Source organism: Apostichopus japonicus, chromosome 13 (assembly GCF_037975245.1).
Source record: "Apostichopus japonicus isolate 1M-3 chromosome 13, ASM3797524v1, whole genome shotgun sequence".
Lineage (NCBI taxonomy): Eukaryota > Metazoa > Echinodermata > Holothuroidea > Aspidochirotida > Stichopodidae > Apostichopus > Apostichopus japonicus.
Genome location: NC_092573.1, coordinates 2821344 through 2845336, shown reverse-complemented (window position 1 = coordinate 2845336; position 23993 = coordinate 2821344). Strand labels below are relative to the sequence as shown.

The 23993-nt window shown below is 39.8% G+C and overlaps 1 protein-coding gene across 6 annotated transcripts; it reads left to right on the top strand.

Moving 5' to 3' along the window:
• Nucleotides 1–116: 116 nt before the first annotated feature.
• Nucleotides 117–23881, top strand: LOC139978442 (complement factor H-like). Of its 6 annotated transcripts, none has more exons than XM_071988670.1 (29): nt 117–2079; nt 3148–3180; nt 3908–4072; nt 5370–5552; nt 6056–6232; nt 6604–6792; nt 6995–7162; nt 7546–7725; nt 8873–9043; nt 9258–9434; nt 9728–9913; nt 10579–10746; nt 11374–11550; nt 11844–12029; nt 12716–12883; nt 13479–13655; nt 13950–14135; nt 14808–14975; nt 15543–15725; nt 16022–16192; nt 16723–16899; nt 17813–17995; nt 18353–18535; nt 19511–19681; nt 20793–20983; nt 21248–21654; nt 22509–22617; nt 23009–23168; nt 23682–23881. In XM_071988670.1, the coding sequence occupies exons 1-29, from the start codon at nt 2013–2015 to the stop codon at nt 23831–23833; spliced, it is 5013 nt and encodes a 1670-aa protein (XP_071844771.1). In that variant the 5' UTR covers nt 117–2012; the 3' UTR covers nt 23834–23881. The 6 variants fall into 6 exon arrangements, with proteins under 6 accessions (XP_071844771.1, XP_071844772.1, XP_071844770.1 ...); XM_071988669.1 differs by having other exon boundaries at nt 118–2079; nt 20790–20983; XM_071988671.1 differs by lacking the exon at nt 9258–9434 and having other exon boundaries at nt 20790–20983.
• The last annotated feature ends 112 nt before the right edge of the window (nt 23882–23993 follow it).

Sequence of the window (23993 nt, the reverse complement as noted above, 5' to 3'; positions counted from 1 at the left end):
TCAATTCCCATCAAACAACCAGAAAACATGTCACCAGAAACCAGATAAGGTAAAGTGTCAGCTCTGTATGTTTAGTCATGTCGTCCCTCAATAATGGCTACTAGTAATAATTAACCAATTAACCTGTGTGTTGGCAATGCGGGAAGTTGGGACATTTTGCACGATATTGTTCAGTGATTAACCTCCGCCACGTATCACGATCTTGCGCAAGGTTTATTGCTTCCTCGAAATTGTTAATGTTAACGTCCTTAAATTGCGACTTTATTTTTCCAAGCAAGGTAGTCACGGGCCTTCCTACTGGTTTAACAGTATGTCTCAATACTTCTCTTAAAGCAACCTTTGCTGGAGCGTCCCCCTGGAGTCTTGCAACATGACCGAAAAATCTCAATCTTCTATGTGCGACTATGGATGACCAAGGTGTTTGGTTGGTTTCGTTGTAGAGCTCATCATTTGATAACCAATTGTTATTGGTCCATCTAATGTTGAGAATATTACGAAATAGTCTCCTTTGAAAAGTGTCAATGTTGCGATCAAGATCCTTCGTTGTCCACGTAGTATGAATAATTAAGCCATATAGTGATAGTGGGCGTGGTCTTGGTTGGGAAAGATATATGTACACTTACACTTCCTAAGAGAGATACAGCACTGCGGGGACGAGTACTGGATCTTTAGGCAACATTCTTAATGAAACCAATCAGTGCCCGAATGTACTTGGGATATTCTGAACACGCAGATATAATTATTGCAATGTAGAGATAAATAATGTTCCGTGTTATTCTTTTGTAGATATCGGTGCTGATATATGTGTTACAAACACATTAGTAATGAAATACTCGTATATACTAGTCTTCGCAATCGGATAAAGACTTACCAAAACTGTTATTAAATGAGTGACTCGTGATAGTGGACACTTATCTTTGTAAATATATCAAAAAAGAATGCAGAGTTTTACTTGTTCTACATTCTGGTCACACCATTCTGAACCCGCCCGCCCCTTTCTATCCCCGTAAAAAAAACGAATTTGACGACCAAGTGCAAAGAGCATAGTTTTTTTCACTTTTGTCTACCAAACTCGCATCAAAGAGAATGATTAAATTATGGATAGCCCAAGGTTTGTAAATGAAATGAGACGATGCATTCAATTTGTGGGTGCAGACAAACTTAGGAACTGGAATGAGTGATTAATAAATCCCTCTTTATTTGTTAATTAGAATGAGCGAGTTTCAACAAAGTTTCAGTTTCACACAAACTCTTTAATTTAGTTAAGTGTTTTATCGCAAAATGTCAGTTATTTGAAATAGCAAGGTCGTAAAAAGTAGACGATTCACGGAGCTGTGAGAGTTCATTCTAAAGATTTTGGTTATATAACTGCAGTGATGTCATCACTCCGGAGGCGCATCATCATACACCCAACATGCTTGACACTAGTTTTAACCTCTGACCTACAATGACCTCAGTGACCTTGGCATTGACGTTATTTCATACGCTATTATCTTTGAACGTCATTATTTCCTACATGGGTTTATATGACACGTTGTGCCATTGTTTTTTATTGGCATGTCTATAGAGCCAAAGGAAAATATTGTATTATGAATGGCATTTGAACAGTGACCTTTGACCTATGATGTCATCATTCACAGAAACACCACAGCCCAAGCTGGCATCAAAGACTAGAGCAAATCTGAAGTTAATCAGGCTTAATAAAGTTTGAGGGGAAATTTGATGCTTTTCTGATTCCTTTTGAAATGTCAATTACATCCCGTTTGCCAATACAATCACACCTATAAACACATAGTCACAGCTTATACACGAGATGTAGTTAGATTTGTTTTGAAGATTAAAAAGTTCATACATATACCAGACCCATCCTAGGATGATAAATATTGACAACAAATAAACATCTTTTGTGACGTAAGATGTGATAATGAGATAAAAACAACTGAAAGATGAGACTGCCTCTCACAGAGACGATAGCAGAGAGAAGATAGCAGAGAGAGAGTCAGAAAGTATCAATGGATAACTCAAGAAGGAATATTATTAATTTATTTAGAATTTACGTCATATTATGTACCTCCGGTGGTAAGTTTTAATATAACAACTTTGTTTTTTAAATCCAATATACGGTAGTTAACATAACAATTAAAATGATAGCTAGGAAGTCTAGACCTCCACCGAAAAGCAGTTTATTTTAATCGTAATTTCTGTCTGCTTATAAACCCTTAGCAAGGATTTAATAACATCTCTCTGAACCTTGCTAAGAGTATATAGGTTTTATTTTTTCAAAGCATTTGGGCTTCAAGTAACTTCAGATATCATGTATTCTTGATTAAATGTGGAAAATGATTTTCTTTTTAGTTAATGGTCAAAATCCTTACACTCAGAAGTATACCAACGTGTTAAAACAGTTGCGTCTATACGGTGTCACATCTTTCTCGCTATCGACTAGTATGACCTTAAAAATATTATTGTTTGGTTTAATTTACATATCGCAATGACAACAACTTGAGAGAGATTTCGAAACATTCGAATATACCAACAATGTACTAGAGTGAATAACTATAGTGGATCCGGGCAGTGACGTGCCCAATAGGGAAATCCAGGGGCCATGCTACCCTCCTCCCCCCCCCCCCCATCCCATCCTTTCATCAAGAATGAGAGCAATGCTACCGAGATATGGTTGAGTCGGGGGATTTTTACATTTAGCCGGACGAAAATGAGACCACTTCTAAGGGTATACACCAACTCATCTATCACACACACACATAGTATTTATTAGCATAACTTTATATTTATAGCTAATTATATACCTAAGTATGCCTCAATACACCCATCGGAGTCTCAGTTTTGCCCTCCTGCTTCCTACATGACAGTTGCCTTCAGGTTCGACATTGGAATTTAAGACTATTTTACGTCCAACGAACGACCCCCCCCCCCCCCCCCCATTGCCTTCCTGCTACTGTATAGGCATAACCTGAGGAATGAATTGAAATGTACTTTAGATGTAGAAACGTATACTTCATATGCCTCTTTTCTTTCCTCTTATCTCGTATCTTATTCAATCTTCCTCTCCTTTTTCTTATTCTTCTATTTATTTCCCTTTGGTTTGTCAAAATTTCGAATAACAAAATTCTCTCCATATTCTTGCAGCCTTTGTGACAGCCCAAACATGTTCTCCAACCGGTAACGTTATTTTATTAATCTTTGAATAGTGTAGGGTAACAATTCTCTCCATGGTCAAGCATTACCTGACGGATATATTGTAAAAAGAACTCAATGAATTAGATAAGCAAGAAATATTCAAAACTGTCCTCTGTTGGAATAAACTGGATATTCCGTCGACAGACATAGACAAATAATGCCGAAAAGGAGTGTGCTTCCTTGTAACACGGTATGCAAAGTACTTTGGCTTCTGGCTGGCACTCTTGTAATCCCTAGATCTCTTGTTCAGATCCCGTTGTAACAAAAACTATATATTTCCTCCTTTTTCATTGCAAATTTTATCCTTTCTCAAACAAGTTTCCGTTGTTGATATAGATTGAAAATCAAATAAAACAAAACTGTTAGCAAACTGCTTATCCACTAAAGCGCCTGTGTTAGAGAGTGTGTAAAAGTAAGAGGGCCTGACGTTTCGATCCTAACAGGATCTTCTTTAGAGGCTGAATGAAGAAGAAGATCCTGCTAGGATCGAAACGTCAGGCCCTCTTACTTTTACACACTTGATATATAGTTTGATCTGAACTTTATTTCAATGGCACACCAAGGGACAGGGAGGATAGGTATTTGAGAGGAGTAGAGAGTGAGAGGGCTGGAAGAGGGGGTACAGAGGGTGTGGTGCATCCTGTTCTCCTGTTGGAACCGTAGGATTGATATCACATTACACACGTCGATTATCATATTTATCTATAAGATTGTGGAAGGCCTCCGTTGAATTCCAACACCAGCTATACACCTGTCCAGACATGTTACGCTAGTGGGGAACGCATTGACTATGTATGTACGGGTGACCTGGGAGGACCTCCTTACAACCTCTGCGCCAATGGTAACTGGGGTCTACCGGCGCCAACTTGTGAAGGTATGATTAATATATAGATCAGAATTATCAAAATTAATTCATATTTTACCAGCCAGATTTCTGATCGTACTCTTTTGTTTTTATATATTTTAATTAAATTTAATCATAAATTGATATTTCAATAATTTTGGAAGAAATTTGTTACGATAGAATGTTTCGGCCAGATCACGAGGGCTGTTCGATAACTATTTTGGCTAAAATCTTCAAGAAAGTCGTACCGTGGCAGTGTTGGAGGCCTTTTCTCGTACGTTTAACTTGCATGTTGTAAGATTAAAGGAAACGATAAACGGGAATGGGACATGTCTTTTTAAAATATTACTAACATATTGATTAATCAATCAATCAATCAGACACAAAAATTGTATGCAAAGTTCGGCAATTTATCAAATCATGGAATTGATAGAGTCATTAACATACTGTGACTCGTTAATTTAAATGTATTGGTTGATTGAGGACAAGTTTATTTATATGCATTGATATATTGCGATTATCACTTACACGACATCTAAATACAAACAAAGGTAAACACGTTTCTTGTAATGTCAATATTCTCACTTTAAGCAGCTTATTGAGAGAATGACTTGACTAATTATAAACCTATTCATGCCCTCCACTTCCTATGCGAGTCATCTCTGTAAACACAACACCTCTTTCATAACGTGCATGGGTGTTCCATAGCCAGTACAATTGGATAATGATGGCAAGACATATATTGTCATGGGTACATCGAAATGATGACCTAACTTATACGAGGGTTTATGCAATATTTATGTATGTTGGTATTTATATGCTGATATAGATAATGGAAATATATATTGGAATTATTTAATATGATTATAATTGCGTTGATTATTAGACTGACTTCGGTCAGCTTGCGGCTATGATAAGCCAATGATGGCTTCTTCGCGAATTCCTGCTTGCAGGAGGATCTAAAATACATACAATACATACATTATAACGTGTACACACCGAATTTAGTCGCACACGTGTCGCATTACGAGATTATTAAATGTTGGTATTCAATCGAGTGTTGAATGCCATCGGAGCAACTGCGCATGCTCTGAATGCCGTGCTTTGGGGATTTTATTTTGAGAGAGGGGGGGGGGGGCGGGGGTCGGTAAAATGGATAACCCACAGTGTGAACTACCTTCTGAAGATACATTATTAGTGTCCTAAAGAATTTTACTTTTTACATAAATATGATAATGTTGAATAAATCAGACGGCTCGATATTGGTCGTCATAATGTAAATTTGAATCGACTTCTTTGAGAAAGTGATTTTTCCCGTCTTGTTTAGTTTTCACATGTCAGCCACCAGCCGTCGATGAGAACGTCAAGGTGGAACCATTACAAAGCATATATGACGCAAGAGAGGCCGTAACGTTCTCCTGCGCGGACGGAGCTGATCTTATCGGACTATCAACAGCTACATGTGACTCTCAGGATACATGGACGCCAGCTACGGTGCCAATTTGTGTTTGTAAGTTATTTCGTTGTCGTTGTAGATTTGTTTGTTTTGCGGGTTACATAGATGTTTCGAAAAATTATGCAATATCTACTGTCAATGTATTGATATGATGCATTCATCTAACGGTACTGACTTCTTTTACTTTGTTGCACGAAACCAAATATTTTAACACATGAATGTACAATCTATGTTGATTTTATGTTTGGTCAGGATCAACTATACACGTTTCATTCAGTTACTTTGTTGCACGAGACCAAATGTTTTAACACATGAATGTGCAATCTATGTTGGTTTATGTAACATATGTTTAGTCAAGATCAACTGCACACGTTTCATTTACTTTGTTTCACCACGAAACCAAATGTTTTAACACATGAATGTACAATCTATATTTGTTTGAACACATATGTTTAGTCAAGATCAACTACATACGTTTCTTGAATATTGCAAGAATAACATGTGTTTTAGGCAACTAACTGTCTTTAATTTGTAATAATTCTTTATCAATCTCTCAGCTGTCTGCGTGGCTCCAGATATAGATAATGGACAACTAAACCCTGTCAACGGTACCTTCAGAGAAGAAGATGCAGGACAGGTTACTTGTGATATCGGTTATTCGATGGAGGCTGGTGCTTCATCTCTAATCGTTTGTCTCGGGAATGGGACGTGGGATCAAGTACCACAATGCTTTTGTGAGTTGCTTCGTTATCTCTTAGTGTTGTTGTTTGTATGTATGTATGTATGTATGTATGTATGTATGTATGTATGTATGTATGTATGTATGTATGTATGTATGTATGTATGTATGTATGTATGTATGTATGTATGTATGTATGTATGTATGTATGTATGTATGTATGTATGTATGTATGTATGTGTGTGTGTGTGTATGTATGTATGTATGTATGTGCGTGTTGGATGTGGGTGTAGTTAAGTTGGGTGTGAATGCGGATGTGAATGTGGTGAGGGGAAGGGGGAGGGGTAGCATATTTGTGAGGTGGGACTTGTAGGTATATACTATTCCATTCACTTATACTATTTTGTTTTCATTGATGTTCTCTAGCATCTTGTACTATTCCTGAGATCTCCAACTCTAACTACCAATCGGGGATTACCCAAGTGGTCCATGACACATCCGTTACCGTTCAATGTACCAATGGTTATTCCTTTAATCAGGAAACAACCTTTGATGTAACTTGCTCCGATGGTAATCTGGACTCGTCCGTAGGAGAAATCCCCAGTATGTGCCACGGTGAGTATACATAATGAACATCAATGGTCTGACTTATGAACACCACGCGTAAAACAACAGCACTTTAGCTTAGACCTAGCATAACCTAATTTGCATATAACAACTATCTTTCGGCTAACAGTCCCATCAACGCCATGGTAAATGCCACTTGTGAAAACGTCCCACTAAAACCTCGTCAACGTATTCCTTGTTCACTTCTCAGAGGACTGTACTAAAAGATTGGCTCCCGAGAACGGGAACGTTACATCTGGAAATCTCCATGGTGACTATGTTGAATATTCATGTAACACTGGTTACTACTTGGACGGTCCGACGTCTATGACGTGTAGTGATGGTGCCTGGAACCCGGATGAGTCTCCAGTCTGTCTTGGTTAGTATAACAAGGAGTAGGATGAAGTGATTCCAACGTCCGTTTCTCCAGAGGCTGAACTTCTTCATTCTGGTATAGAAGCAAAAGGGGAGGGCGGGTTGAGGGGGGGTAGATATATCTTCGTTGTTAACTAGGTATACCCTAGACGAAACATATGGTACAGTTTGTAGCACCACAACAATGTTATGACAATCCAGTTCTTATAGGGGGGAGGACATATCTTAGGTTTCATCAATCAGTATCATGACCAGATGCATTTTGTTTTAAGAATTTCTGACATTTCAGTCATCTACACAGTCATTATAATAAAAGGATCTGAGTATCATAAATATATCCTTAGCAGCTTATTTCGTCTTTTCCTTTAATGAACCTGTATCCTGTAGTCGTTTGTAGCCCGCTACCTTTAGTACCGAACGGAATGGTTACATCGGCAAATGGTACATTAACAGAGGGCGCTGTGGCGTTCATATCGTGCGACGAAGGTTACTTCCTCCAGCCAGAGGATGCATATCTTATTTCATGTCAGAGTGACGGAAGCTGGGATGAAAGTCCGACTTGTGTAGGTAGGTAAAATACATAGTTTAGTCGTGTGTAGGTAGGTAAAATACATAGTTTAGTCGTGTGTAGATAGGTAAAATACATTATTTAGTCGTGTGTAGGTAGGTAAAATACATAGTTTAGTAGTGTGTAGGTAGGTAAAATACATAGTTTAGTCGTGTGTAGGTAGGTAAAATACATAGTTTAGTAGTATATAGGTAGGTAAAATACATTATTTGGTCGCGTAATGTGCCTTCAAACTATTACTTGGCGTGCCAAAGTAGAATGTACCTTCTATTGTTTTATTTGAAATCATGCAATAATAACATCTATCTTTGCTGACCAGTGTACCTGTTACTTACCTAAGCCACTGTTATAATTAAACGTATGTAAAAGAACCGCCTCGGATAAAGTATGGAAGTAGAGGGCTAATTGGCGAGGGAATGGTACCAAGTTCCTTTCAAGAATTAATTCCTATGCACGCTTGGGTCCTCGGAAATCTGACCAGGGAAGCCCCGCTAGCGGTCCAACGACCCATGAGCCCGGGAGCCATGAACGATTCTAGAGAAGAGAATATTTCGTGTATATGTATATTGAATGAACAACAACAAACTAACAAACTAACCGTGAAATTATAAAAACTGGAAAAGAGCAAAGCAATTGTAACTAGATCGTGATTCAAACCAGTGAGGCCCATGATTACGAAGATCGGCGCTCTTTCACCTGAGCTATCCAATCCTTATGGCTGGCTGCGTTCCCTATTATAGAATTTTTTTGCGAGGGTCGCCAGTCACAAACCACAGTACCTTACATACCGAGTTACTATAGGGATCACGCCCAGCTTGATCATATATTTAATAATATACATCCCAGACAGCGTCAGGGATTGTAATCCCGAAGTAACAGATTCGAATCCCGAAGTAACAGACTCGAACTAACCCAACAATTATTTGCTCTTTTCCAGCAAACAGGTTAATTAATGCAACGAGTCCTAATGGAACAGCCCATGTGTAGAACTGTATCATGCTAAATAGATCGTCATGAAGCTTATATATCGTCGCTAACATCAACACGGTAATAAGTAACGATAATAGTACTAAGTAGATTCTTTTGGATTATTGGAAGTCAAAACCTAATCGTTTTATTTATTTAAATTTCGTTTGCTTTGATTAGCTCTCTGTTCTGCCCCGGTGATAGAAAATGGTCAATTGACACCAGCTAACGTCACATTCAAGGAGGGGGATGAGGCGTTTGTCATGTGTGCAGATGGATACATGATAGAGGGCGGGCTCTCGATCTCCTGCCAGAGTGATGGTACCTGGACAAACATTTCAAGATGTGTCGGTAAGATTTCCTTTCGAGACTTTATCCAGGGAACAGGCAGAACTTACTTTCTAAAAAAAAAAGAAAACATTTATTCGACCATTTTGGGGGCCACATCCTCCTTCTCCCCATCCTCCGTGACTGCGACACTGCTCTCCCCCCCCCCCCCTTCCCTCTCTCTCGCTTTACTGAATTCTGTACTTTGTAAAGGTCAACAATATTTTTCTCCTTACAGCCATCTGTTCAGCCCCAGAGATAACCTACGGAGACTTGTCTCCACCTAACGCCACTTTCACGGACGGGGACGAGGCTATGGTCATATGTGATCCAGGGTATTCGATAGAAGATGGCTCGGCACCCACCATTACCTGTCAGAAGAACGGCACATGGACTACGATTCCAAACTGTCGTGGTAGGATAACTTATTAAGGAAAGCAATTAATGTGTATTTGAAGTATGAAGTCCGTAAGCGCTGCCCCCCCCCCACCCCCGACCGCCATCCCACATTAAAAGTGAAGGCCAGAGAATTCTATAATCTACGTGAAAACAAATTGGCCACACACATATTTATATATATCTCACTTGAAAGAGAGGCTAATAGTAATTTGGTGGTGTGGAACATTTCTCAAAGTATAGGCAGTATAAGGTTTAAGATTTCTACTATTTTGTAAGATTGTTTATTATTTTTGGTTTCGTTTTTCACAGAAAAGACTTGCACGATTCCACCAGTCGAGAACTCTAATGTCGAGATGGGAATGACCATCAACCACGGGGAGAATTATACCATCGACTGTAACGAGGGCTACTCGTACGATCAGCGTACCATGTTCACGGTTGTATGTGTTCACAGCGATCTAGATCCTGATGGCAGCGTTCCTGAGGCATGTTATGGTAAGGTGTGAACGTTACACCAACGTAGCGCATTGGTCACAATGCTCTTTTCTATTTGGAGATGCTAGGGTTTGGGGAATAGTCGACGGTAAATTATGTATTACATCTATCACACAAACCCCCTCCCTATTCCCGCACACACACGCAGATGTGTGTTTTATATTCAGACTTAGGGACCCCCCCCCCACCCCTTCCTCTTTTTTCCTTTTATTCATTGTTCAGATCCACGTACCCTAAACATAACAATACACTTTAACAATGGAATTCTTCTGAGGACGTCGTGATTCCTTGCAAATGACGCCATAGGACCGGGGAGTTCTTTGTTCACGTCCTCGGTCAGAGTACAAGTCAGTCTACAAATACTCCGTAGTACAGAAATGCACATTAGCTTTGAGAAACTCTATACGGTGAAAGAACAAAATGGCATATCCGCAAACGATGATTACAACCGGTATTAATATATTAAACGTTTATTTCCCCATTGAGATGTGTTAGTCCCCGTATCTCTTGATAACGTACTCCCCACCGCTCTTCAACTCCCCCCCTTCAACCCCCCCCCTACCTACACCAGATATACCGAAGAAAGAAGTTCTGGGATGGTTGCTGTTACAATATACTATATAGTAAGGACAGACAATCATTTAACATCATCTCCTATACAACAGAGAACTGTCAGCCTAGATTACCACCTTCAAATGGCGAGGTGACACCGGGCACACTTCATTGCCAAACCGTTGAATATTCATGTGACCCTGGATACGCTCTAGATGGTCCGTCTGCGTCTACCTGTAATGATGGGCGTTGGAGGCCAGGACCGCCGCCTTCATGCAAAGGTACAAGAAACAATTTACAATACAGAGACAATAGGACTGCACTTTGAACAATGAACATTTATGTGTATTATATAGATAAAATGTTCCTGCAATAATTTGTAAGTAGTGACAAATTTAGCTTATTTGAAGAAACTCGAATTTAACAGATACCGTTTCTTCTCAAGAAATGTCAAAAGAAAGAACTTAAGACCAAAAGACTCTTACACAATTCAATATAATAATAGTAGGGACCATGAGGCGGTATTTTCAGGCATAGTAACGGTACCTGGACAAAGATACCAAGATGTGTAGGTAAGATTCCTTTCGAGGCTAAAACCCGAATGAAACAGAACCGTGAAGAGCCTTTATTCATGTATAACGATTACTAACACCTGGTCTCTGTTTTTATGGGCCCGAAGCTTTTCCACGGGAAGGCAGAACTTATTTTCAAAAACAAACAAAAAACATTTGACTGACAAGTTTGGGAGGCAAAAGAATATTTGAGGATAGGCAAACCCCTCATCCTCCCCCACGCCCCATGACTGCACCAACTGCTCTCTCCACCTCTCTCTCCACGCACCTCTCTCTCTCTCGCTTTCCCTGAATTCTATACTTTGTAAACGTCAACAATTTTGTTTCTCTTTGTAGTCATCTGTTCAGCCCCAGAGATAACCTACGGAGACTTGTCTCCACCTAACGCCACTTTCACGGACGGGGACGAGGCTATGGTCATATGTGATCCAGGGTATTCGATAGAAGATGGCTCGGCACCCACCATTACCTGTCAGAAGAACGGCACATGGACTACGATTCCAAACTGTCGTGGTAGGATAACTTATTAAGGAAAGCAATTAATGTGTATTTGAAGTATGAAGTCCGTAAGCGCTGCCCCCCCCCCACCCCCGACCGCCATCCCACATTAAAAGTGAAGGCCAGAGAATTCTATAATCTACGTGAAAACAAATTGGCCACACACATATTTATATATATCTCACTTGAAAGAGAGGCTAATAGTAATTTGGTGGTGTGGAACATTTCTCAAAGTATAGGCAGTATAAGGTTTAAGATTTCTACTATTTTGTAAGATTGTTTATTATTTTTGGTTTCGTTTTTCACAGAAAAGACTTGCACGATTCCACCAGTCGAGAACTCTAATGTCGAGATGGGAATGGCCATCAACCACGGGGAGAATTATACCATCGACTGTAACGAGGGCTACTCGTACGATCAGCGTACCATGTTCACGGTTGTATGTGTTCACAGCGATCTAGATCCTGTTGGCAGCGTTCCTGAGGCATGTTATGGTAAGGTGTGAACTTTACACCAACGTAGCGCATTGGTCACAATGCTCTTTTCTATTTGGAGATGCTAGGGTTTGTGGAATAGTCGATGGTAAATTATGTATTACATCTATCACACAGACCCCCCCCCCTCCCCCCGCCCCATTCCCGCACACACACGCACATCGCAGAGGTGTGTTTTACATTCAGATTGAGTGATTCCCCCCTCCTTTTTCCTTTTATATTCATTGTTCAAATCCACGTACCCTACCAAGCCCCCTTACAAATGGAATTCTTCTGAGGACGTCGTGATTCCTTCCAAATGACGTTATAGGACTGGGGAGTGCTCTGTTCACGTCCTCGGTCATAATACAAGTCAGTTCACAAATACTCCGTAGTAAAGAAATGCACATTAGCTTTGAGAAACACTATACGTACGGTGAGAGAAAAGAACAAAGGCATATATGGAAACGATGGTTACAACCGGTATAAATGTATTTAACGTTTTATTCCCTCATTATGATGTGTTAGTCACCGTATCTCATTGATATCCTACTCCCAGTCGCCCTTCGAACCCCCCCCCCCCCCACCCCCTCCTCTCGCCCACACCTTTCCCAGATATATACCGTAGAGAGAAGTTCTGAGATGGTTGCTGTTACAATACTATATAGTAAGGACAGAAAATCATTTAGCATTATCTCCCACAACAGAGAACTGTCCGCCTAGATCACCACCTTCAAATGGCGAGGTGACACCGGGCACACTTCATGGTCAAACCGTTGAATATTCATGTGACCCTGGATACGTTCTAAATGGTCCGTCTGCGTCTACCTGTAATGATGGGCGTTGGAGGCCAGGACCACCGCCTTCATGCAAAGGTAAAAGAAACAAATTCCAACACAGAGACAATAGGACTGCACTTTGAACAATGCAAATTAATGTATACTAGTTGAATGTTCCTGCATAATTTGTAATTAGTGACAAATCTGTTAACTTGAAGAAATTCAATTTTAACAGATATCGTTTCTCCTCAAGAAATGTCAAAAGAAAGAACTTAAGACCAAACGACTCTTACACAATTCAATTTAATGATAGCAGGGGCAATAAGGCGGTATTTTCTGCCAGAGTAATGGTACATGTAAAAAGATTCCAAGATGTGTAGGTAAGATTACTTTCGAGGCTCCAAACCGAATGAAACAGAACAGTAAAGAGCCTTAAAGTTTATACATGTATCATGATTATAAAGAGTTCTTTATGTGCCCGAAGCTTTTCCATGGGGAAGGCAGAACTTATTTTCTAAAAAGAAAAAACTTTCTTACCATTTTGGGGGCCAGAAGAATATTTGAAGATAGGCCAGCCCTCCTCCCAACCCCACGTGACTGCCCCACTGCTCTCTCTGTCTCTCCCGCTCTCTCTCTCGCTTTCCTCGAATTCTGTACTTTGTAAAGGTCAACAATATTTTTCTTATTATAGCCATCTGTTCAGCCCCAGAGATAACCTACGGAGACTTGTCTCCACCTAACGCCACTTTCACGGAAGGGGATGAGGCTATGGTCATATGTGATCCAGGGTATTCGATAGAAGACGGTTCGGCACCTATCATTACCTGTCAGAAGAACGGCACCTGGACTACGATTCCAAACTGTCGTGGTAGGATAACTTATTGAGTAAAGCAATTAATGTGTATTTGAAGTATGAAGTCTGTAGGCGCCCCCACCCTCGCCTCCACGCCCCGGCCGCCATCCCACATTAAAAGTGAAGGCCAGCGATTTCTATAATCTGCGTGAAAAACATAGTGGCTACACACACATATATAAATCTCCCTTGGAAAGTTGCTAATGATAAGTTGGTGGTATGGAACATTTCTTAAAGTAAAGGCAGTATATGGTTTAAGATTTCCACTATTTTGTAAGATGGTTTATATTTTGTGTTCGCTTTTCACAGGAGACATTTGCACGATACCACCAGTCGAGAACTCTAATGTCGAGATGGGAATGACCATCAACCACGGGGAGAATTATACCATCGACTGCAACGAGGGCTACTCGTACGATCAGCGTACCATGTTCACGGTTGTTTGTCTTCACAGCGATCTAGATCCTGTTGGCAGCGTTCCTGAGGCATGTTATGGTAAGGTGTGAACGTTACACCAACGTAACGCTTCGGTCATAATGATCATTGCTATCTGGAGATGCTAGGGTTTGGGTAATATGCGACGGTAAAATGATGTATTACATCTATCACACAGACCCCATCCCCCTCTCCTCCCCGCACAAACACGCACACGCAGAGGTGTGGTTAACATTCCGACTTAGGGACACCCCTCATCTTTTATCCTTTATATTCATTGTTCAGATCCACTTACCCTAACCTTAATTATACACCTTAACAATGGAATTCTTCTGAGGACGTCGTGATTCCTTCCAAATGACGTCATAGGACTGGGAGTTCTTTGTTCACGTCATCGGTCAGAATACAAGTCAGTCTACAAATACCCCGTAGTACAGAAATGCACATTAGCTTTGAGAAACTCTATACGGTGAAAGAAAAGAAAAAAGGCATATCCGCAAACGATCGTTACAACCGGTATTAATATGTTAAACGTTTATTTCCCTATTGTGATGTGTTTGTCCCCGTATCTCTTGAAAACGTACTCCCCACCGCTCTTCAACTCCTCCCTTCAGCCCCCCCCCCCCCACCTACACCAGATACACCGAAGAAAGAAGTTCTGGGATGGTTGCTGTTTCAATATACTATATAGTAAGGACAGATAATCATTTAACATCATCTCCTATACAACAGAGAACTGTCCGCCTAGATCACCACCTTCAAATGGCGAGGTGACACCAGGCACACTTCATGGCCAAACCGTTGAATATTCATGTGACCCTGGATACGCTCTAGATGGTCCGTCTGCGTCTACCTGTAATGATGGGCGTTGGAGGCCAAGACCACGGCCTTCATGCAAAGGTAAAAGAAACAATTTACAACACAGAGACAATAGGACTGCACTTTGAACAATGAAAATTGATGTGTACTAGATAAATGTTCCTGCAATAATTTGTAATTAGTGAAAAATTTAGCTAATTTGAAGAAATTCAAGTTTAACAGATACCGTTTCTTTTCAAGAAATGTCAAAGAAAGAACTTTAGACCAAAAGACTGTTACACAATTCAATATAATGATAGCAGGAACCATTAGGCGGTATTTTGTGAACAGATTTTAGTCGACAACAACTCATCGAATATACCACCTGTATACGACTTGATGTGTATATCTTGTACGGAAAATAATTTTACTAAACGTATAACATTAATGTTACTTCAGATTTACCAGATGAAAACAAGCATTCGTATCACAAAACGAACACAATGTCTCATAACAGGAAATTTCAATGAAAGAAGCAGTGCATAAAAATTAAGGTCACATGATCATCTCTTTGAGCCGGAAAAAGAGGAGACGTTCATTATGATAAAACAAATTAAGTTTTGCTCTCTCCACCCCTCTCTCCACCTCTCTCTCTCCACCTCTTTGCAGAATTTTGTTCCATTCCTCCTGTTCGCAATTCCAATTATCCAACCGGGGCTAATCTAAGCGACTCGGAGACTGTTACTCTAGTGTGTAATGAGGGATATTCTTATAACCAATCAGTAACCTTTGCTGCAACCTGCATCGATGGGCGGCTGGTCCATGAGGCTATTTTACCTGATGCTTGCTACAGTAAGCAAACATTTCTCCTTATCAAAAAGTCTTAAAATGCCAGAGCTCCCTCAAAAACAGTGAACTTACGTGACTTCATGATTACGATATTGCAATTTCCAGGCACATTGCATGTCATATCTCAACTATCAAAACAGAACTAGAGAAGATCCATTTCGTTTACGTTCTTAGTATTATATTTCCAGTTGACTAAAACTGTCCCACAATTTGACTTGGTACAATATGGGACAGTGGCGCACTTACGAAACCTCATATCCATGTAAGACTTAATTATTGCTTCTTTTTGTCTTATATAGAGGATTGCCCATTACGTTTGATTGGACCCCCTAATGGTGACGTCACAGACGGCAATCGCCACGGTGTTACTCTTCAATATTCATGTTATACTGGTTTTCTTCTCGAAGGACCGCCCACAACTACATGCGTAGATGGTAGATGGATACCATCTCAACAGCCACGTTGTTTAGGTATGAACGTATGGCTTTAAGCGTTTCCTAGATCTAACATAATCCAGCTGAAAAGTTTCAAGGATTCAACAAATACGTTGTCATAATGTGTAGAAGGTTGTATTGTATCTGCTCTTTTTCAGATATATAGTACAGTGTGTAGATCCGCTCATCAGCCCATCACCAAGAGTTTTTATGTTTCGAAGGGAACCTATTTCCTTTGACTAACAACGCCACGATGACATGGTTACAGTCTAAATGTACGAGGAATTTGGGTTGTGAGATGCATTCATTTTAAATGAATGTAGCTTGGGTCACTCTTCGTGTTTTCATCAATAAATGGTTATACTTTCAATTCTAGAAGGATTTAGTTTATCAAGTCTTTATTTATTGTTATTGCTTCTCGGTCCCTTGGCTAAGATCATGTGTAGAATTCCTTTTTCGAATGGAATCGCGATACCGCATTGTATTAGACTTTAAATCCTGTACTGCGCAAGCGTGTCATACTCCGATCATTCTTCTGCATTATTCTTCATTTCGTTTTTCGGCAGTTACTTGTGAAGTTCCTAATTTTACCAACGGTATATTGATGCCAACTAACTCCACTTTTACAGAGGGTGACGTTGCCCTCTTAAAGTGTAATGATGGTTTTGTTTTGGGTGGTGCGTCATCTCCAGCATTGGTTTGTCTTGAAAATGGACAGTGGGACCAGTACCCAGCATGCATTGGTGAGTGGTATTTGAGAGGTAACGGTGGCTTACGCATATATACAGACATGGATGGTATTCATTATCTGTTCATTGATGTTCCATTCTTTTTCCTTTTTCACAACGCTCCCTCAGAGAGGATGAGATATTGTAGTTCCTTTACCAGTTAGGCCATATACAGTTATGTCAGTTTCCATAGCAACACTTACTGTGGTAGCTGAGTAGCTACTCTCAGCGGGTCTCCCATGGTGGGGTCTCCCATGGTGGGGTATCCCAACGTGACCGGAAGTCCATGTCTGAAAGAGGGGTCAAAACGTGTCCGTATGTTTATGTGTGGGTGTGTGTCCAATTTTGTGTCAAAAACTTATCTTGTTTGCTATTACTCCAAGGGCAAACATTGATTTGTCATGGAACCTTCACAGGTGTAATGAAAAGTTCAAGTACTATCAAAATATGTTGTTGAAAACCGAGGTAAAATGTCACGTGGTTAAAGGTCAAATGTACATATTTAGCGCAGTTTTGTCTCAAACTCTTCCTAAACGGCTGAGCCAATTTCTTCAAATGTTGGGTAAGATGAGAACTTGGAGAAATTGTCTCTAAAAAGCCCTGGAACCAAATGTCAGATGTCAAAGGTCTAAATTAGTGAAAATCGAGAACTTTGAATAGACGTGGAACCTCCACAGATATAATGAGAATGTCAAGTGCTATCAACACGTGTAGTTGCCATGGTAACTAAGGTCATAGCTCACGTGATGTGTATATTTTTAATGTAGTTTTGCTGACGATGAGATGTGCAACTCCGTGGATTGTCCGCTTTTAATTTTATTGTTAATGATATTTGAAATAACGGAAGTCTTACGTTTCCATGTTCTCTATTTTGAAGAAACAATTTTATGTTATGTTTCTTTCGTGTATTCCTTTCCTTTACTTACAGCGGTCTGCCAAACACCGGTGGTTGATAACGGGAAGGTTACACCTACCAATACCACTTTTATGGAGGGGGATCAACTCCAGGTTACATGCAATGATGGTTACTCTCTCGAAGAAGGGTTCATTTCACCATCTGTTTGCCTCAGCAATGGTACCTGGAATCGAGTACCCACCTGTACTCCAGATGGTACCTATAGGCTTCTTCCAACAGTCTCTTGATCCTGCAGTTAAACAAAAAACTCTCGTGGTTGAATATTTTCCTCTGTCTGTCTGTCTGTTTTCGCTGCTTTAGACGTATTTTAAGACAAAGTTGTTTCCATGATAATATGATACCTTAAGGGTGGACTAAACCATTAGTCAAATTTAGTCAAAGAATGAATCGACCTTTTATACCTGGGAAGTATATTAGACTGAATTTTGTCCATAAAGTAGAACCATATGATGATCTTGTTCTGCATGTAAAATAAGCTCATTTAAGACATTTTGAATCGTTTTTTATTGTGTTTTTTTTTCAAGATCTTGTTTTCCTTGTTGTTTTTCATAGCTATTTGTGAGTTACCTGCTATTCCTCGTTCTAACTATGCTAGAGGTGGTGTCTTGGAAGATGGTGAAGTGGTTCTTATTGAATGTAATATGGGGTTTTCCTACAACAGGCAGGCTAGATTTCTGGTGTCATGTAATCAGGGCGAACTGGATCCAACCACAGTTGTACCTCAGGCATGTTACTGTAAGTATGCAATGTATCCACCATGTTATTACCAATGGCAGCTCATGGTTAGCCGGGATCATGCACTTTATAAGGAAGCAAAATTGCTATCAGTTTTCCACTTAAAGAGGACAAAAGCCCAACCATCATCCTTGGCTGGGAGGTGTCATTTCTTTAATCTGTTACGTCATAATGTAATAAAGATCCTTTGTTGTTCTTTTCCCTTATTATTATTATTCACGGTAGACATTTAACATGTCTTGACACCGAAATCAATGCTATCGTAAGGTCATGTGAAGAGGATCAATAGTTTAGATTCAGCATTTGCAAAACCTGTCCCATTTCTGGGAATGAACATTGTAATTAATACATTGTTTTTAAATATTTAAAAAATGTGGCTCGATGATGTCATATTTAGAATTGATCAAGTCTTCAGCCTTATGTGGAAGAAGCGTTAAATCTGTGATATCTCCCAAATGGAATATTATGTTATTAGCAGTGTGGCCAGTTGTCCATGACAGTTATCCCTTTCAAATAAACCAATCCGTCCATATAGTCAGGTGTGAACTAACCATTGGCGTTAGCTTAAACCGTCTTATAATAATCAACAAATCAAACTTTAACGTTTCATTTGGCACCATATGGCACCATAAGGCACCTAAGACACCATATGCCTGCCTGTAATATCTTGCCTACAAGTGTTTACAGAGGCCCCTGGATCGTTTTGATGCCCCTTGATCTTAGGGCCCAAGGTACCTGGATAATGATAATGTAAACGACGGAGCAAAGTTTACTTTTCTGCTTCTGTTTCTTGATTGTAGTACTGAGCAAATCACACAGTAATAACTTGAAAATGATGGCACCACTGCTTGGGCTTATTTATTCATTTATTTATTTATTTATTAATATGGTTGTGTGCTTAATTGTAGATCAACGCGTTTTGATGAAACAATATTAGTTGTGACTGAAAATGCTTACTTTCACTTCCTTTTACAGTAAATTGCATGATGCTCATGCCGCCTATAAATGGTCACGTGACCATGAATTTCAGACATGGAAGCACTGCTGAATATTCATGTGACACGGGATATGTACTAAATGGACCATCTACAACAACCTGCTTCAACGGAAGATGGGTACCATTCCGCTCCCCAACATGTGAACCAGGTAATCATCAGTCTTACAGTATGCATAGCCCTATACATGTAGCACCCATGAGCCCCCTCTCTTGTCCTCTCCTCTCCATCCCCACCACTCCCCTACATTACCGTATCATGTCCCATGTTCGTATAGTACCGAAACCTTACCCTGCCCCTATCTAAAGTACTCAACTGAATGCAGTCTTCTGTGTCAATAACTTGGTAGTTTCTATACGTCATTCAAGACATCAGGGCTAGTATTAGATACTAAATATGACTTCTGTTTTTTCTTTTTTAAATTGAATACCGAAATATCTACACCTTCATATATGAGCGAATATCAGTCAACCATGACGTAACTCCATTTTCCATGAAACACAGCCTAAATAGAGGATATTGGGCAATGCGGGAAGTTTTGTTGTTTAACCCACGTTAGTGTGTCTGTTGATCTAATAATAACTCATAGACTATATTTACTTAATCACCAGTCCAGAATAAGGAAGAATCTAGAGGTGTACCCGGAGTGTACCCCTACTTCCTCTTCTCCCCCCCCCCCCCACCGCCACTCCTCGCTGATTACGAGGTTGTCCATCTGCGTACGCGAGTCGACGCATTAATCTATTTCAACCTGCATAACAATTACGCGAAGTTTTTATCAGATTTAAAAATGTGCTGTATTAGCATAAAATATGATAGATATTCAAAAATGGTCACCTCTGGTCAAAAATCTTAAACTGTTTTTAGTACAATTTTGGAAGAAATTTTCCTCACTGGGACATTCAGTCATCTTGTGCGTTCCTTAAAAATTGTCTGAGAACAATTTGGAGAGTAAACACCTCAAGGAAAGTACTTTTTGAAAACTTCTAGCAATTATAGCGTGCTATAATTTGGGGCCTATGCTGAGACTAACTTTAAGAAAATGGGCAAAAGCAGTACAATCACTAAATAGGTCTTTTTTGTTGTTGTTACCGAGTACAAATATACTAACTGCTATTCTATGCCTGAGACAGTTTAATCTGTCTCATTTTTGTCTCTCAAACAGAATATCACTCTTAGGAGATATATGTTTGTGTTTCCAACCTTGATCATAGCGCAAATTAAATATGTAACATTCTATTTTTTCACTTCTCAAATAGAAGTACCTTCCGAGGAGAAGGTCTCTTTACACTGTCGGGAGAATGTATTTCGGATTGATATTCCCGCCAATCTATTGACTGATCAAGACATATCGAGCTTGCATCTTCGTGATGAGAGTTGTGTCGGTGGTTTTGACGATGACGGTCACTTTATCATTGAAAGTCACTATGACCAATGTGGAACCACACAGGAGGTAAACATAGTTAATAATCATATTGAACACTAAATGAAACCCTTCATACCCCATTCCAAAGATTTCAGGTTTTTTTTTTAGTAATTGGTCCTAATATCACTAACCGGATGTATACTAAAATATGTGTTATGTGTTAGTTAAAGCCTATATACATTATTTTTTTTCATAATTTTCTTATTACATTAAATATTTTTTACATTACTTTGTATGCATTTCGTTTTTGATATCATTTTAAATGTAATTTATGTTTTATTCTTTGCTCAGTTAGACGAGGAGAATGGACAGGTCATTTACAGGAATTTGGTGACCAATACCAATGAATTATCTGCTAGATCCCGACCACCACCACCACCATCATCACCCGTTGACATTGAAGCTGAATGTGTCTTTGACCAGGACAATCAAATCACAACAAATTACAAACTGGCCAATCAACTTACTCAGTCAATCTCAGAAAATGGGAGATACAATTTCTCTTTTTTGATGTACACCGACGATTCATTCTCACAGATAAGAGATGGACCAGTTTACGTTGATTCCGATACCAACTTATTCTTGAAGGTTCAACTCGAGACTGACGTCACTGGTTTATCCCTCATAGGGTCTCGTTGCTGGGCCACGCCCACCGAGGACGTAAATGACGCCAACTTTACAAATCTTATCGTCGATGGGTGGGTACTTCAGACGTTCAAGTCATGTCTATAATATTCCAAAGTTTCATGGGACTTGTGATACTTGCCCTAACTTGACCCTAATCTGATCTTTAAAACCGTTATGATCACGTGACCAGTCTAAATATAAGGGGACTGATAATTTGGGTAACCAATGCATGCCAACTTATATAGAAATGTAAAGTGAGTATGGAGGAAGTACAGGAATAATGATGGGAAAGACTAGGTAAAGGGTTCTCAATAGGTGGCACGGAATATTCCAGTGCCCTATGGACCCCTTAAGGGACTTAGCAACCTACTCTGCTACCCTGTACATTACTCAAGGTTTGTATAGTAAGAGTTTCATTCTAGCTCACTCTGTGCTCTAATCAATGTTTTTCTCTGGACCTCGCAGGAAGTGAATTTAGATGCCCTCACGACCCCTCAGTACCCCCCTCCCACCAGAACCCACCAGGACCCCGCAGGACTCTTCGTGGCCCCTAGACTAAGTTGTAATGTGTAATATGACAATGGAGTGTTAGCTCAGTGGTTAATGCCGGTGCCTTTCAATCATAAGGTCCCTAGTTCGAGTCACTCCAAAAAAAAAAATGATATATTAGATCACGACTTTTGATCAGTTATATAGACCATATTTCCGACAGGTTTCAGCATTTAGGCTAACTTTGTACTTTACTCAGAAAACACCCAGATTTTAAGTTGTTGATTTACTCAAATTTAAAATAAAACTTATGGTATTCCCTGTGGTATTTGACAATTTAAAACTTTATATCAGGCAAAATTTCTTGTTTTCAACGCTATTTCTTTTCAGCAATATCTGACGATTGTATTTTTCTACCACACTGTTTTCTTTTCAGATGTGCAAGCGGTCCCAATGACGTTGATGTGAAATACAGTCTGCTGCCATCTGAAAAGCCCGCCATCGCTTTCTCCGTTTCGGTTCTTCAGTTTAGCAAGGTAGACAGGGTAAGTGAATTTTTGAACTTGTAAAATACGGTGCGTCCCTTGCGTTATAGTGTCTTACTTGCCAACTGAAAACAAAACGACTTGTACGTGTTCAAATGAAGTGGCTCTTATTTACCTTATGTCGAGTGTTGTTTTCTCGGGCGATGGGGTTTGAGAGCGAGAGCCTTGATAAGAGGAGCTATGTGGTTTTGTTCGATTGGTCAGTTGAATGGCGCAGGTGGGAGTTATGAGAGTTGCTGGGGTTTCTTTTGCAGTGAGGGCCCGTTTAGGTTCGTAGTGCAGTTTTGTCCGTGACGTTTTGGTTCCGATGGGGGTGGGGGGGGGGTCACGTAAACAGTCTAGTGCCAAAAGACTCGTTTTGAACTCAAATATTTTTGCACCGTACGTATAGGTTTACATCCACTGTAATGCTCGGATTTGTGAGAAGACCTCACCGTGGGCGTGTCTTCCATCTTGTCAGAGGAATCAAAGAAAGAAAAGAGCCAGTGGACTGATGACGTCATACCAGGTCACCCAGGGTCCAATCTTTAAGTCCTCTTCACCAGTCGATGGTAAAGCCTCTCTTTGTTCTATTGTTTACAAATATATTGTCGTGCTTCATTAAGGACTATCAAAATAAACAGTTAAATATTTTATACCAAAGCACTTTTCGGGGAGGGGGAGGGAGTAGCGGGAATGGAGAGGAGGGGTTAGTAGATGAAGGACCGCTGCAGTGTTTAAATAACATTTGTAGAGGAACATAGATACGCTACATATGAAAACTGATGGGCGCAAATTATCAGACGGATTCGCCATTCCCAGGAGCCCCTGCCTACGAATATTTTTATTTACCAACATAAATAGCTTTTTCTCACATGTGTAAGGTAAATAGTGGAAACATTTAATGCATAGGTTTTCATTAATTTTATCGGGTTTGTTTCGTTGTTTTTATTTTTTGTCACAAGTTTGTTTATGAACAAAAAATATCAGCTCTACAAAACTCAGTTTAGTTCAATTGTAAAAAAAATGATATACTAAAGAATCCTCCACGACCTTTTCCATTATTTTCTTGTTTACTTATTTAGATGATGGAAGTGGAAGTTCTCGGTCGGCAATGTTCGTTTCGCTGGGTGCATCTATTCTTGCAGTCTGTGCTTTATTCGGGATTATGATTGTTAGCTTTAATCGCAAGAAAAGTCGATTCGACAACACGGAAAATGACTCTTTTCCAAATTAATTATAACGTGAAAGAATTCGAACCTCATAGTTACAAGCCCTATGCTATTGACTAGCTACTTGATAGTTACGATGCGAGTTCTCGTCATGTACGTTGCAGGGCTTTCTTCTTGTGATTTGTTATATATGGGGCTATTATAAGATGTCTGTTTGAGGCCACC

Excerpts from the sequence above, each read along its gene's own strand:
- LOC139978442 (XM_071988669.1), top strand. The coding sequence starts at position 2,013 with ATGGATAACTCAAGAAGGAATATTATTAATTTATTTAGAATTTACGTC. Across the intron at positions 9,044-9,257 it reads AAACATTTCAAGATGTGTCG|CCATCTGTTCAGCCCCAGAG; the intron begins GTAAGATTTCCT and ends TTCTCCTTACAG. Across the intron at positions 12,030-12,715 it reads CGTTCCTGAGGCATGTTATG|AGAACTGTCCGCCTAGATCA; the intron begins GTAAGGTGTGAA and ends CTCCCACAACAG.